The sequence below is a fragment of the Strigops habroptila genome, chromosome 5, assembly GCF_004027225.2.
Source record: "Strigops habroptila isolate Jane chromosome 5, bStrHab1.2.pri, whole genome shotgun sequence".
Classification (NCBI taxonomy): domain Eukaryota; kingdom Metazoa; phylum Chordata; class Aves; order Psittaciformes; family Psittacidae; genus Strigops; species Strigops habroptila.
Genome location: NC_044281.2, coordinates 7,111,557 through 7,127,426, shown reverse-complemented (window position 1 = coordinate 7,127,426; position 15,870 = coordinate 7,111,557). Strand labels below are relative to the sequence as shown.

At 38.1% G+C, this 15,870-nt stretch overlaps 2 protein-coding genes across 2 annotated transcripts in view; both read right to left on the bottom strand.

Moving 5' to 3' along the window:
• FAM171B (family with sequence similarity 171 member B) overlaps nucleotides 1-15,870 on the bottom strand; it is a 41,218-nt gene that overhangs the window by 8,367 nt on the left and 16,981 nt on the right. Inside the window, exons 2-7 of the mRNA XM_030485512.2 lie at nucleotides 9,317-9,550; nucleotides 8,518-8,610; nucleotides 8,072-8,230; nucleotides 6,085-6,252; nucleotides 1,167-1,283; nucleotides 244-367 (exon numbers count right to left, since the gene is read on the bottom strand). Coding sequence (XP_030341372.1) covers nucleotides 244-367; nucleotides 1,167-1,283; nucleotides 6,085-6,252; nucleotides 8,072-8,230; nucleotides 8,518-8,610; nucleotides 9,317-9,550 — 895 coding nt within the window. The remainder of the gene's footprint in view (nucleotides 1-243; nucleotides 368-1,166; nucleotides 1,284-6,084; nucleotides 6,253-8,071; nucleotides 8,231-8,517; nucleotides 8,611-9,316; nucleotides 9,551-15,870) is intronic.
• The window catches only part of ITGAV (integrin subunit alpha V), a 77,640-nt gene continuing 71,240 nt past the window's right edge, over nucleotides 9,471-15,870 (bottom strand). Inside the window, exon 31 of the mRNA XM_030485511.1 lies at nucleotides 9,471-9,550. The gene's annotated coding sequence lies outside the window, so the exon portion shown is untranslated. The remainder of the gene's footprint in view (nucleotides 9,551-15,870) is intronic.

Sequence of the window (15,870 nt, the reverse complement as noted above, 5' to 3'; positions counted from 1 at the left end):
TGACTGTAGAGCATACCAGGAAATACTCTGTTGACTTCCAGAGCTGAAGATCACATTTGGTTAAGAACTGTAATGTGTGTCACAAACGTAAAACAAAGTTCTGTAATAACTGTAATTTTTAAAGAAATATTAGGCTACACATTATAGTTTAGCTAAGGAAACAAACCTCAACTTCAAAAGACTATTTTATCAACCTTAAATTCCATTCATGCTGAGCTTATTAGAACCTCTCTTTTCGCTTACCTGCAGTAACAAAGAAGAACAGCAAAAAATCCAATGATAATGACAACAGTACCTCCCAGGATGGCCGTAAGAAACACTGTGTGATAGGCTGTGATATCCTTGGAAACCGCACTAATAATGGATTCTAGATTGCCAAACCAGAAAGCAAAACCAGACAAGAGTTAGTTCTCAAAAAGAATTCCGCTTCATATGCAGAGCTGTAGCTAATAAATTAAACTATACTTTTCCAGTGATTTTGTGTTGCTATGGCACTATGTTTGTCCTTTTTCACCTTGCTATTTCAAACTGAAAACATACAGTGGTTACAATGTAATACATCTTCAAAGGGTCACCTCAAGTATTAAAGCCTTACCATGACATCTATTCAATTCCAGTCAAATCACATTTGTATTAGATGTCCATTTAGAAATATGGTCCACATTTTCTGCATAGTGCTTCTGTCAGAAAGTGCTATGTTTTTAATTTGACATCCTAGTTCTCTGATAAGAAACCCCTCATATGAATTTGCAAAACATACAACAAGTTTACCTAAAACAGAATTCACTGGGGCTGTTCTACGCAAGATTAATTTTTTCATTGTATTTCCTCCTGTCATACATGATCCTCTACAGTAAGGGATACAGTCCAGCTGATTTCTAGCTCTCCATAGGAACAGTTCCCTTGCAGGCTTCTTCCAAAAAATGGCCATAGTATAAACATGTGAATTCAAATACAGTCTGGACTTTTCCCCCTTTAGTACCTGAAGTTCTAGGAAACAGTTACATGCACTAAGGCACACTATCAGGATACAAACAGAAGTTATCCAACTGTTCAAACTGCATGTTGTTTTTCCCTTTCTGTTGTTAAATAAAGCAATCAAACTGACAGCCTTACAGTATACTGTTACTTGGGTTAGCCAGTGATCTCTTTGCCAGTTGCAATACCTCTTGCTCCAGGCAGTGGAGCTGCTATCCAGTAGCCTAAGTGTTGAGCAGTGTATGTCCATACTAATTGACCATCTGCTTCCTTTACCATTCCTAGCCCACGGCTTACCCAAGCACCTGGAAAAAAAAAAAGACAAAATATTGCACAGGTCATGCAGCATTCTTCTATAGATCAAACCATTAGTGATTAAGCTGTTAGCAAAAATACACAAGGTCACAAGGAAAACAGAAGCTTCTGAACTATGCCCTAATTATTACACAGCCTTAGCTAAACATGCACACTTTCTCTCTTGATAATTTCATTGCAGGTATCCCTGTGTGGACATTTACTTTGAAACAAAACATCAACATTATTTACCAGAATTAATATAATTTATTTTCTATAAATATCTTTCATAGATAAGCACACATATCATGCAAAAAAGTCCTGTTCTATGAGTTTAAGCATGTATGAGGTCCAAGACTTAAAAAAAAAAATAATAAAAAAACCCAAGGAACAGGTAATCTAAGCATATGAATACAAGTTTCACATTAACTAGCAGCACTTAGAGGGAAAGCATTTTAATCTAATAAACTACAATAGGATAAACAATGTTTGCCTTGAATACTTCTCTCCCCCTCCCTGCCCCAAGGCAGTAACAGTTCAGTTAGCCCAAGGAAGGTCTATTGTTAAGACACAGATTCCACACCATCTGTTTAGCAATGCAAAGGACAGGTATTACAGTATGCCAGCTTCCACAATTAATAAAGCATGTAGTAGAAAAGACAGAGCTACACTTGGACACATTTGTTCAAGTGTAGATTGTGGCCCATCTGTGAAATTCCAAGGACAGAAAACCACCTCATATAAACAACCTTACATTTTCAAACTGCAAATACTGAGAGAGAGAACCACCAGCTTTTTTAAAAAAACACTAACCAAAGCACGCAAAAAGTATAATTCATACAAGCCCTATTATTTCCATTTTTCTCCAAGATCTTTCTTTCAGCAAAATGAAAGGAAAAATCTACCACACAGAAGGAATATGACAAGTGACACATGCCATGTGCTTGCCTTTTTTTTTTTTTTGTAATTTTATTAAAAGCCACAAAGTACTTTTGGTACCAATGAGGCAAAATACTTAGAAAGAAAAAGAAGGAAGCCGCATTCAATATACGTCAACAAATTCTGCATTTACAACAGCTGGAATATAATTAGAAAAGCTCATTTTCCAGGAACAGTCTTAGTACTATTACACTTCAAATAACCCCAGGGAACGCTGCACAAGCAGACATGTGAAAGCAGTTTCTATCTTTTTTCTGATGCGTATGGATTAGTCTACACAACTTCAAACACAGGCCTGCTCCCTTACCACTATCAATACTGACATGGAAGCTCTGATTACCATTATGACATATTACCCAAGGACTTCAGAGTTTAAAAAAGTGTTTCAAGATCTTGCTGGGGACCATCCCACACACAACATCTTGGATGCCAAACCCTCGTTATTCAGTGCAATAAGTAGCCCTCCATTCAGCTCAGATGGGGGCCTACTGCTGCTTATGGACTCTCTTGAATGCTTGCTGGAGAGCTCAGGTGCTCAACTGTCCGCAGTCACCAGAACCTTGACTAAGGAATGCCTTGCTATTACTCGGTTACCTTAGAAAAAAGTCATTTTGCACATGTCAAATCAAAGGTAAACATCAAAGAAACATATTTAAGAATAAACATCCAGAACAACAAATACAGTTGCAAATTTTCACTGCAGAGATGAGGAAGCAGGAGAAAAAGTGGAAGTCAGAGTTATGCCCCAAAAGTCCCTCTCCTTGTCCACAGTCCTCCTAGTCCTCTCTTCAGCAAGCAGCAGTGAAGGCTCCATGCAAACACTACACCTCAGTGAGCACCCACCATAAACAATTTACCTCTATCAGAGAACACCCCATCTGAGAGTTAAAAACCAACTGTTTCAATTGTATTGGATCAGCATACCACGCTCCTGCTTTTGCTGTACCAAGGCCAACATGCCTAAATACGCCTGTTGAGCAGGTCCCTCAACACCCACATACACACCTTACATTGGTTTATACTCTAACCTGACCCTGTGCTGAGCTGCTCTAACTCTGTCGACTTTTTGTTTTAATAACACTAGTTATCCATTTAGTGAGATAGAACAGCTCAGCACAGGTATACATGAACTCAGGAGCTGGCAAAAGTGTCTGTGGCAGCAAGAAATTAAACCCCCTTGTGCTATTTTACCATGTCAGACTAAAACCCTTTCTTTGATGAAAAATGCTATCTCTTATCACCAGTCACCCCTCTGAAGTCTTCTAGGTGTATAGATAGATTTAACCTATTCCAAAAGTTCTTCTAGTCACTCTTCCCAAGATACAACCTAGCCATTTTTTATTAGCATGTTCTCAATTCAATGTTCTTTGGTTCTTCATTAAGATGATAGATTTCTTTCTTGAACATGTAAACGACACTTTGTTAGAGTTGGTGTCTGTCCTGTGTTCAGCTGGTTTTCTCCTTCTTAGTAGCTGGTGCAGTGCTGTGTTTTTGACTTTCAGCCTGGGAACAACACTGATAACACCGATGGTTTTAGTTGTTGCTGAATAATGTTTACTCCGACCAAGGACTTTCTCAGTCTCGTGCTTTGCCAAGGAGGAGGGGAAGCCGGGAGGAAGCAGAGACAGGACACCTGACCCAAACTAGCCAAAGGGGTATTCCATACCACAGCACGTCATGCCCAGTATATAAACCAGGGGGAGTTACCTGGAAGGTCAGATCGCTGCTTGGGTCAGGCTGGGTATCAGCTGGCGGGTGGTGAGCAATTGTATCCTCTCCCCTTGTTATTTCCCTTATCATTATTATTATATTGAGACATCAATTTGATAGATGGACCACTTGGTGGATCAAAAACTGGCTCGATGGCCGCACGCAAAGAGTTGTGGTAAATGGCTCAATGCCCAGTTGGAAACCTGTAAAGAGTGGTGTCCCTCAGGGATCGGTGTTGGGACCGGTCCTGTTCAACATCTTTGTCGGCGACATGGACAGTGGGATTGAGTGCGCCCTCAGCAAGTTTGCCGACGACACCAAGCTGTGTGGTTCGGTTGATACGCTGGAGGGAAGGGATGCCATCCAGAGGGACCTTGACACACTTGAGAGGTGGGCCGATGCCAACCTTATGAAGTTTAACCAAGCCAAGTGTAAGGTCCTACACCTGGGTCAGGGCAATCCCAGGCACTGCTACAGGCTGGGCAGAGAAGAGATTCAGAGCAGCCCTGCAGAAAAGGACTTGGGGGTGTTGGTTGACGAGAAGCTTAACATGAGCCGGCAGTGTGCGCTTGCAGCCCAGAAAGCCAACCGTATCCTGGGCTGCATCAAAAGAAGCATGAGCAGCAGGTCAAAGGAGGTGATCCTGCCCCTCTACTCTGCTCTTGTGAGACCTCACTTGGAGTACTGCGTACAGTTCTGGTGTCCTCAACATAAGAAGGACATGGAGCTGTTGAAGCGAGTCCAGAGGAGGGCCACGAGGATGATAAGAGGGCTGGAGCACCTCCCGTATGAAGACAGGCTGAGAGAGTTGGGGCTGTTTAGCCTGGAGAAAAGAAGGCTGCGTGGAGACCTCATAGCAGCCTTCCAGTATCTGAAGGGGGTCTACAAGGATGCTGGGGAGGGACTCTTCCTTAGGGACTGTAGTGGTAGGACAAGGGGTAATGGGTTCAAACTTAAACAGGGGAAGTTTAGATTAGATATAAGGAAGAAGTTCTTTACAGTGAGGGTGGTGAAGCACTGGAATGGGTTGCCCAGGGAGGTTGTGGACGCTCCATCCCTGGCGGTGTTCAAGGCCAGACTGGACAGAGCCTTGGACCACGTGGTTTAGGGCAAGGTGTCCCTGCCCATGGCAGGGGGGTTGGAACTAGATGATCTTAAGGTCCTTTCCAACCCTTACAATGATTCTATGATTCTATGATTATTGGTGGTAGCAGTAGTGGTTTTGTGTTATACCTCAGTTACTGGACTGTTCTTATCTCAACCCGTGGGAGTTACATTCTTCTGATTCTCCTCCCCATCCCTCTGGGAGCAGGGGGAGGAAGAAGGGAGGGAGTGAGCGAGCAGCTGCGTGGTTCCGAGTTACCGGCTGGACTTAAACCATGACAGTGTCATCTGGTGTACTTCCAACAGTTGAATAACAGCTTTTTGCCTTAATAAGGAGTAAAACACTTACCTCGTCACTCACTTTCATGTTTCAAGACAAAGTGTGGTGGAAAGTATAAGGTACAATGTAAGACTATCAGTACACTTGTGCATACACACCTAATACAGGACATCTAAACGGAATAAGTGTATATAGCTCATCACATATTATTGACTAAAATTAGACATGAACGGCTGACAAAAGGTTTAGAATGTCTAATCTCCAGTCTTCTCTTCCAATGCATACTCTAAGAACAAGGTCGTTCCCTTTGATACCTCTTATTTTGCCTTAATTTCACTTTCTGAAATGCTTTTGTTAACTGAAGTTGTATCTATTCCAGTTTTAGTGTCAAAGGATCTTTAGAGCTCTAGGAAACAAAGCATCTAAATCTTTAAGTCTGATTTCTTTTAAGAAAGCATTCACAAAATTACCTGGCTTAAAATTTAACATCACCTAAAATGTATGTCCCCTGAATCCTTAGCCTCCCGTCAAAATAAAAATCCATTTATTTAAAGATTTGTTCAATAGGAATGCTAATGAATTTTACCAAAGCTTTTTGAACTAATGAAAGCAGAGAAATTCCTTTGAACAATTCAAACTAATCAGTCAAATGAATTTGTGACTATTTATCACCACCTCATACATTAGTGCAGTCCCTCTTCCATGACATACAGTGTTATATGGCCGAAACTATATACATGTGCTAAAAGGTAGAATAACAAATAACTTAGCCCACTTACCAGTTTTCATATCAAACGTCCACGCAGGTACAGCATCTCCGGATTTTACAGTACTTGTGGGAAGAGGAAGTGTAATCTGAATGGGACCATTTACTTTTAGTTCTTTCCCAGTCAAACGGATGTTTACACATACTGCAGCAAGAGGAGCTAATTCCATGCTTTTGAAACCTAAATGTGAGAAATAGCTTGGCTGTAATTCTCCATTCATAGTGTATTTAAAAAAAATATATTTATGATTAAGACTCTATCTTAATTGTAACTAAAAGTGAGCCCCCCATTCACATCCAGCTACACAGTAGATGTCACAACTCAGTGAAATAAAAATCAACATTTTTCTCTTCTGGACTTTTAAAATGTGATTAAAATAAACCCATCATTTCTATACCAAATCTGTAAAAGAGAAACAGACTTTTGACATATAGGTTTAATGATGACTGCAGAACCAACGATGAGGCAAAATCTGGATTGGGTGTGGGGGAAGAAGGATTTTAGATTATGTGATCACAAAACAGCCATCCTATGGTGAAATATAGATAGTTCAAGATTTTTTGTATAATTGCAATATACATAACATTGAATCAAACTGAAGCCATATGCAAATATGACTGCTGCATTTTTCCTTAGTTGAACAGTCCTCCTAAACTTTCCTGTAACGATTAACTTTCTAATTTGGCAGTTATAATTAACTGAATAGTTAATCATGAGGCTTGTCAGAACATTCAAAGGAAATGTTGCACATACAGACCTTTACAATGAAGCCTGAAAGTTTGTTTCCTTTGTTTTCCTTAACACTAATTTGCAAATACATCAGAATGCACCATGTGACAGTATGATGAAAGAAGCTGAAACAGAATTATTAAGTACCAGAATACTGTTAAATCTATGCAAGCTGTTAGAAGCTGGCTGTGAGAAAAATCCTGGTGCATCAGATATTAATTAGCTTCCACGTGCCATAAAAGGAAGCTTATTTCTTTAGGAGTATACGAATAATTTAAAACACATGCCAGACAGATTAGAAGGAAAACTTGAAGGGGAGAAATGCTGCTTATTCTATTATACTTTACATGTAAAGAGGTGAAATAAAGGTAAGAAGAGTTTTTAAAAATGGTATCAATATACATTTTGATTTTAATTCGATGAAAATTGAAGGAAAGAGCACGACAAGTTCATATAAGACATTTAGTGGCTTCCTCATATGCTGCTATGAATTCAAGAGCCTCATGGCTTCAGGTCCACTGGGAATAGAAGAACAAAAGAAAGATGGAACTGCACACCATACTATCGATCACAGACTGTATTTACGCAAATAGCAAAAAAAAAAATCTGTAGAATGACAAATACTGAAAGATCCAACTGCATATGAGCATGAAACTACTTACTACTTCTCCAGTGAAACAGATGTACAGAAAAGATTATTACAGCTGTACTCTGTATACATAGTGACTACTTCATTTCAAACAGGCTCATGCAGATTAACTGCCTGTGAGCTAAACATGAGCTTCCACACAATTTTTATGCTAGGTGTAAGGCTCCTAGGGGCAACCATTCTAGTGAAGATGCAGAAAACCCCACAGCAGAAGTCGACTGCTTCATTTTCACTTATTTCTTTAGGTTCATCTAGTTTACACACTTACCATAACTGTATTTTTAAGGTGTTTACCAAACACCTTATATGTATATAAGTGTGTGTATATATACACACACACATACATGTTTAGTAAACACCTTATATACATATATATGTAAAAAGCAGATTCTGAATGAGTATTTCAGTGTAGTAAGATATGCTATGTTCTAATACTGCATGAAACGAGAAAAAGTGACATTAATTACTCACCCGATGTGTTTATAGAACAAAGCTTTAATGCAATGGAAGCAAGTTCAGGCCCTTTTAATTTAAGCATATGTTTTTTTGAAACACTCATATGCGTTATAATTTGAAGATCTCTTCCTTAAAAAAAAATTCTTAAACAACATATTTACATACCTGATTTATTTAGAAGAATTCCTGTTGTATAGACAAAGCTGTCTACTTTCAAAAACTGCTCTGGCACTGTCAGATAGGCTGTAACATTTGTAATATGTTGATTTGTTGGAAGCTTTATTAAAAATTTTGGAAACTGAACACTTGGTTGAGATTTGGCATCTATAAAAGAGTAACATTTTGTCTCAGCAATGGTAAAATACACAAACAGGTTTTTTTATTACTGTTCAGAAATCCATTTAGTATAACAACCTGCTTTCACTCATTTTCTCCATGCTTTGTGTATCTCTAGCACTTGTCACAGCCACACATACAGCTACACAATTAACTGAAAATCTGGGTTTGAGATAGGCATTACATGAGAATGTGAACATGCTAAATTTTTTTAATATATGTACAGATAGTTGTCACAAAGTATTTACATTATGGTCTGCATAGCCTGAACTTACCAGTTAGTTTTCCAGTAATTAAGACAGTATCTTCAAACAGCCATATATTAGCTTGACTTTGTGGGAATAATGAAAGCGTCACAGAAGAGTATACTGTGGAAAGTGATAATATCCATTACACTGTGCAACTGAAAAATATCCTGCAAGATATCCAATTCTGAAGGAATAGTGAATAGAACGGTTAAAAAGAAAAGTAGATGAGTATATGAAGACTGGATAAATAAATCAGTCCTGCTGTCCGGAGCAGGAATTTTAGTGGTTAGGCAGGAAGGCCTCTGTTGTATGTTTGCTACTGTCTTATGCCTTCTATAAATAAACAAGTGCCCAGAATTCTTAAGAATCCACCTCTTAAAAAAAATCATATAACTTTTAAATGCATGCAACAGTTAAACAGGAAAACTTGTGAGAAAACACTGCTGAAAGGAAGCTGTAACAGGTTATACCTGTTACACAGGACTCAAAGCACTAGCACTCCAGGAATTACTAAAGACAGTATGATTTTTGTGAAAACACATTACCGTTTGAGTCTAGCTAAATGATTTCTCGGAATACACTCACAGTAGCACAATATAACCTACTGAGCGTTAAAAAGGGCTATTTTCTGGTTTACAGTAATGAGAATTTTGACAAGTCTAATGGACCGTTCGCCCTTACATCTGCATTGACAGGCACCACCTCCCTTGACTGACATCATTCAGTCATTTTCAGTTGACAGTAACTACCCAGACTGCTGAGAAAGAGAGAAATTTAATTACTGACAGATAGGGTTTAATAATAGGACTGTAAGATGCTTACGTACTTGGCATTCTCCCAGTCTTCCAAGGCAAAGGTGTTAACATGTAGCCATCCTTGTACGATACGATAGTTAAGCTTACTCCTAATTTGTATGGAACTGCTATTAATACTGCTCCATTGTTTCCAGTAAGAGTAGAATTTGTCTTTGTGTAGTTAACAAACACTTCTACAACCGCTTGTCGCAGGTACTGATGACTGATAATGTCATTGACTTGAACTTTTAGCATAAAAACAGATCCTATTAACAGAAAGAAAGAACAGGAGGTCATAATGCATTATAACAAAGGAGCACAACTTGAATTTGTAAAGAAGTCCTAGAGTTTATGCCTTGGCTATTAAGTCACTGTACAGTGGATCTCTCTCTCAACAAAGGTAAGCGGTGGCTAAAAAGAGAGGTAATCATAGAATTATATATTACACCCCAGAGAAGAAGGAAGCACAATGGAAGAAGGAAAAGATGGTGCACAAAGATGCCAAAAATTGTTTACCAAGCTCAGAAAATATAATACCTGAGTTAAAAAAAAAAAACAAAACCACAAACAAATCGAATTACAAAGTAATTTTTCCCCTTTTTGTTTAAGCTTGAAAAATGCATCTGTGACAACATAAGATTCAATGTGCTGTGCAAGTGCTCTGCAGTATCACACTGATAATACAGACGGTCTTGTCATCCAAGTGCAACCCTTGGCTTGGGTCACACATTTAAAGATGCACCCTGAATTCTACAAACAGAGGTACGTCATGTCTATGTACCGTGGGAGGGCACATTTATTATTACATGTGTAAAAAGTAAACAAATGTATCCAGACACTTTGTTTTAATCACCTCCCACCAGATTTACACTTCTGGCCTAGTTTTCACCTTTCTGTATTGCACCTTCTAAATAGTATTTGTCTACTGCTTATTAGAGGATCTGACATTCCTTTACGACACCTAGTGTCTTACAGAGATCATAATCACAACGACTGAGCAGTATGTTGAAAACAATAATTCCGCTTGAACAACAGTCTCAAGATGCTCAATAGTTGCAAATAAACTATTAGGGATTCTTGTCATACACAGCAGGTTCATTAAAACAGACAGAATACCATGTTATATCCAGTGTGAAACTAAGTTATTATCATAACTTAAAGTATCTATGAACCACTGTTAAAAATACTTTAAACAACATCAATTTTCCAGTATTTCAGTTACAGACATACTACTATTCAACACCACTGCACTACTTTATAGCCAGACTTTTTAAGTATGTTAATAATGAACATGCATTTCTATTTAGGTCAAATGTTAGGCTAAGTTTTTTTGAAATTTATCTACCTAAAATCATAATTCAATTTCATTATGTTAACTCCTCTATAATTGACACTGACATTACACCAAGAGATTTCAATCATTGACCTTGACTTAAAAGAAAAGGCCTTAAGAAGCCGAGCACAATCAAAAAAAAAACCATAACCCAGTATATAGTGAAGACATCCAAGTATGGCCTCTCTGAAATAAGTATTTATTTAGATCTGTTATAAAGGATACCATATATTCAAGCAAAAAGTGTCCTGCACACGACAAAAGCTACACTATCCTCAATTTATTACTGTTTATTGCATACACAGCAAAAACTTACCAGCCATGCTGGTTTGATTCTCTACAGTGTTACAGAAAAAAAGTCTACATCTCCTTGTGCAAACTCATATATACTTTCAAAAAAAGAAAAAAGATCCCAGTGGTACTCAAGCACATTTGATGGAATTAAACAGAAAATGCACAGTAATCTTAGAACAATGTCATCTGTCTTTTTTTTCCTTACGCATGATATTTCAAGAATAAAATTCCTTCAAATTTCTGTGGCTAGAGGGTTTTTAAATCAAATAATGATTAAAAAAAATTTATGTCATGTAAGCAAATTATGGCTACTAAACAGACCTTCCAGGCATTGCTCCACTTAGACATATACTAGCACGGTTCCAGTGGATTCCAAAAATTTGGAAGACAAGTCATTTGCCCTTGGCCAATGACTATTTAAAAGGCTACTCAATAGGGAAGACAGGCTGTTTACAATATTCTGATCCTATAACCACTTGGAAGCAAGGAGTATCTTGTGATTTACAAAATAAGAAATCAACTAGTACAAAATTCAAGCTCATGCCAGTAGGAACCAATACCAGAAATGCCTGCTATAAGCTAGTATTTTAACAGCTGGAATCAGGTCAGTAAAAAAGAGCCTAGTATTAACAGCTAAAATAAGTCATTAAAAAAGGAAAACCTAGAATGTACTCAGAAAGACACTTTCTTTTAATCCTTTCACATTATTAATGAGTATTTCTCCATTTCCTGCTAACAAAAAGCCTAATGAAAACACAGGGGTGGGGAAATCGCTGCATTCCTCCTCCAGCTTTTACTAAATTCAAAGGCTGTTCTGGGCAAAAATATTTCTTCTCATCTCCTTCAGTTACAGTCATATTAAAACCCACTTTCTTAGTAGCTTTTGGTTAGGAGGTGGATGGGGAAGGACAGACTGACCAAATATCATGGTCTGCTTTGCCTGCTTTTAGCCATGCTCTACTTGCATTCCTTCTCTCTCCTATGGGTTCAGAAATTGCCACAGCATTTTTCAAAGCTGCCTGAAATGGTGTTGAGAAGATGCAGAAGCACAGTTGTAGCAGACTGAAATCCCAGGGAGAAGGTTATCAAGACAAAGGTCTCCCATGTAGGACACAGTCCTACAGCTGCAAGCCCTGAAAGAGTAATTACCTGCATATTACTGTCATATGTAAGTAGCAGCTACTCAAGTGAAAATGCTCACTTCACACCAGCTAACAATAAGACAAAGATTAAAGGAGACCTGATCTCCAGCTCTCATTGCTTCTGGCCTTATCTTTTGTGTTAACACAAGTCTTCCTGACAAGAAGAGGTATGCCAATCACCTGGGAGTTGTTCCCTCCCTGCAAGTAAATATACATGCAAATAATTTAGATTTTATAATATCAACCGTAATATACTCTGCCAAGAAGGCACTTGAATTTTTAGTGCCATTTAAATTAACGTAATTATTTAATATAAATTAAAAACTAATTTAAAAAAAATTAAAAAATCTTTCCATTCCTCAACAGTAAGAGTGAAGAAGACATGAGCACACACAATATTATGCCTCTGAATCCAAATGCTAACGGAATAACAATATGTAAAAAAATCCCAGTTAAAAAAGCCACAATCCAACGGTAACGAAAATTTTCCTCCCCCACAGGCACATTTCACTGTTGATTTGTATTAAACAAGAGTGTACCAGAGCATCCTACAGCAGGCCAGCTGTGACAGCCTAGTTAAAAGCAAAACAATCACAAGGTCCTGAAAGCTTAGCCTGTGTCTGTAGCTGTGGTCCAGCAAGTACGACTGATCCATATCTTGCCGAACTTTATATCCCTTGACCAGCTCCCTCCTCAAATCAATTCCCTCACATGCATTTAATGTGCAAATTCAGCAGGGATATTTAATGGCATTGAGTTATTAACTATGCCATATTAACACTCATGACATCTAATTTGCAAAGTCCTGCTTTTTTTTTTCTATGTATCTTAATGCACAAGCCCTTAAGGACACTTGAAGTCTCCAATATGACAGAGACTGCAGTAGAATTTTTTAATAGAAATTAAATGTACTGAAAAACATTTCAGATGCAAAAACAAACTGTTGGTTAACTGTTTAACAAAACAAAAGTTGATAAATGTAACAACAGATTAAACTTGTGCTTTTTTCTGGTCACTAACACTTGCCCAATGCAAATGGGTCAGCTGTATCTCAGTACTAAACAGATTTGACAGAACTCCGACAATTAGAAGAAAGAACTCAGTCTTACCTAATTTGATTTGTGCTGCCTCAGAGAAAGGGAGATTTGTCTCTTGGCAAGTCCACTGGAAATGCCGGCTTCTATGACATTAAAACACTTGCCAATAAACATTCATAGAAATGCAGCAGTTACTTAGACAAAGGGACACAAGGCCTTCTACCACATTCAGCTACTTCAGAAATATCACAGCCAGGAAAACGACACTTCATTTCTTCGAGCAACAATATCTAGTGCTTGGAATTTGGCTTCACATCACTGCCCTAAGAAGCGTATCACAAAATTAAGCCAAAGGACTCCTTAAATTGAAAAGAAACTGCTTACATTCAAAAGAATCGCAAGCCAGGTACAAAATGTAACAGTACAAAAAAAACCCCCCAAAACCAAAAAAAACCCTCTTTATAATGTCCCTATGTAATTTATTCTTAATTCTTTACATGCAGATAAGCGTGACATCTGGTTACCATATTTATCTGAGATTTAATTAACATGGTCAAGGCCAGAAACCTCACAGGCACCAATATATTCCAAATTGCACATATCATTAACTGTGAGATACAGCAGTTAACACACATACGCAGGGCAATGCCTGGGAAGTATTCCTACACATTCTGCAGCCCAGGCAGAAGCCCCTTTTCCTATTTATCACCAAGCTCCTATAGCAAATGAGGTTCTACACCTTGAAGCCGGCAGCTACTCTTCTCGAAGACACTGACAAGTACCCAATTAAGCAATTATGGAGTGAAGGGAACAGTAACTGCAATTAAATAATTGATTAGACCCTTCCTTCAGAGCCTTTTCTCATCCTTGCCTAGAGACGTTTAAGCCCATGCCAGAAAAGGCACACGCTTACACATGTTTTATGGGAACTGCCCACACTGTATTACCACGCTCCCAGCTAAAGACAGATGAAACGTCTGCTGTGAAATTTGCTTGGTCTTAGCTGACTGAACAATCATTTTTCCATCTTTTACATTCACAGAACACCACATTTTTTGGCTTAATATAATTAGGGATATGAAGGGTGCACTGATCTGTAAAGAAATTACATGTTCTAAGAATATCAGGTTTTACTACACATGCAGTATTGCAATGCATAGCAATACTGCAGGGGTATATAATCTACACAGTGAACACACACCTGTCCTTAGTTAAAAAAGGTCATATAAAAGCAATCCTCATACCCACAAAAACCAATCATTACTTTTTAAAATTTGCTTAAATCTACAGTAATGCCAGTAATAAACTACGAAAGCATATCTATAAAAAGAAAAGCCCATTATACCTTTAAAGCTCATTAAAAATCCATGCACGTAAAGGTGAGCTGTGGCAGCAACTGACACACGGATGATTTAGCACTGAAGTCAGCCCTCCTCACCACAGTGCACCACCAGCCTGCGGTTACCTTTTGTTCTTTATTAAGGTACAACGCATTGACACAGTACAGATTTTCCCGCCTTGCATAGTGCAGTGAAATGACATAATAGGTGACCCCTAAACTCCAGTGACTATTTTATGGCTATATTCTGACAGTTATTGGCAGATACTAGGATAACTTCTCTGATCAGTTTTCAGTTATGCTTCTCGTAGCTATCAAGTAACCTGCAAATCTCATTAATAACCCCTACATCCAAATGCAGTCTTCATCTGCTAGCTATCAGTGTTTAATGCTGTCTTATTCCATGCAGTCATTTACAGACTCTACATACAATAGGCATGTACATGTATAAAGACATTTCTAACTCTACACAAATAATTCTATGTATTCCAAATTGGTAACAGAAGATCTCATTTAAACACTAATTACTTCATTCTTTAGAAAGATATTTATATGCTGCTTCTCTGATTTAAAATAATAACATAAAATAAATGCAGAAAATAATTTTTCCTCCCTAAAATGACACAGGAATACTACTAAAATAATAAAACACACACTGCAAATGTTTCTCTCTGCGCAATTTTAACTTTGTCTTTATTAACTTATGAGTGCAATCTACACATTTTATTTTCAACACACTGTAAGTGAACTCAGAAGCAAATAACCTCACGCAGTTCAAAAAAGGTCAGAGGAAATTCAGCAAACAACTACTTAACCCAGCTGTAATAATCTATTTCTCTGGAGAGGAGGAGGTTAGCTTTTGGCAAGAACAGCATACACATAGGGTAAGAAATATAGTCATTCTACCTGGCTGAAAAGAGAACACAGCTGAAAGCTGACAGCTAGCTGACACAGCTTCATTCTTGCACATAGCACAAGGTTAAAAATTGTACTACCCCTTTCCAGAATCACTCTGGGAGTTACAACTTTCATCTAGTTAGCAAACAGCCACATAACTAACTATAACCATGAAGTTACCAGTAAAGAACACAGGTGCATAAGGACAGACCCAGGTTACGACGACAGCTAAAACTTGCCCTCGTTAAGCAAAATGGCAGCATGATTACTCTAATTTTAAAGCAAATATGGACTGCTCCTTGAAATGCACTTTGGAGAAAGCAGATACTGACTTTTTCCTGCCATATGCCAGGGGTGGTGTTCCATAGTGTTCAACTATTGAGCCTTACAGAGAACTGCTTCTAGGCAATGCAAAGATACTGAGAAAAAATAAATAATAAGTAAATTGGAGCCCAGAGCTAAACATTGGTTCCATTTGTATATGAACAGCCAAACCTGTGGAGGTAAAACCACCACAATCTATACAGTACAGTTGGGCAGCTTA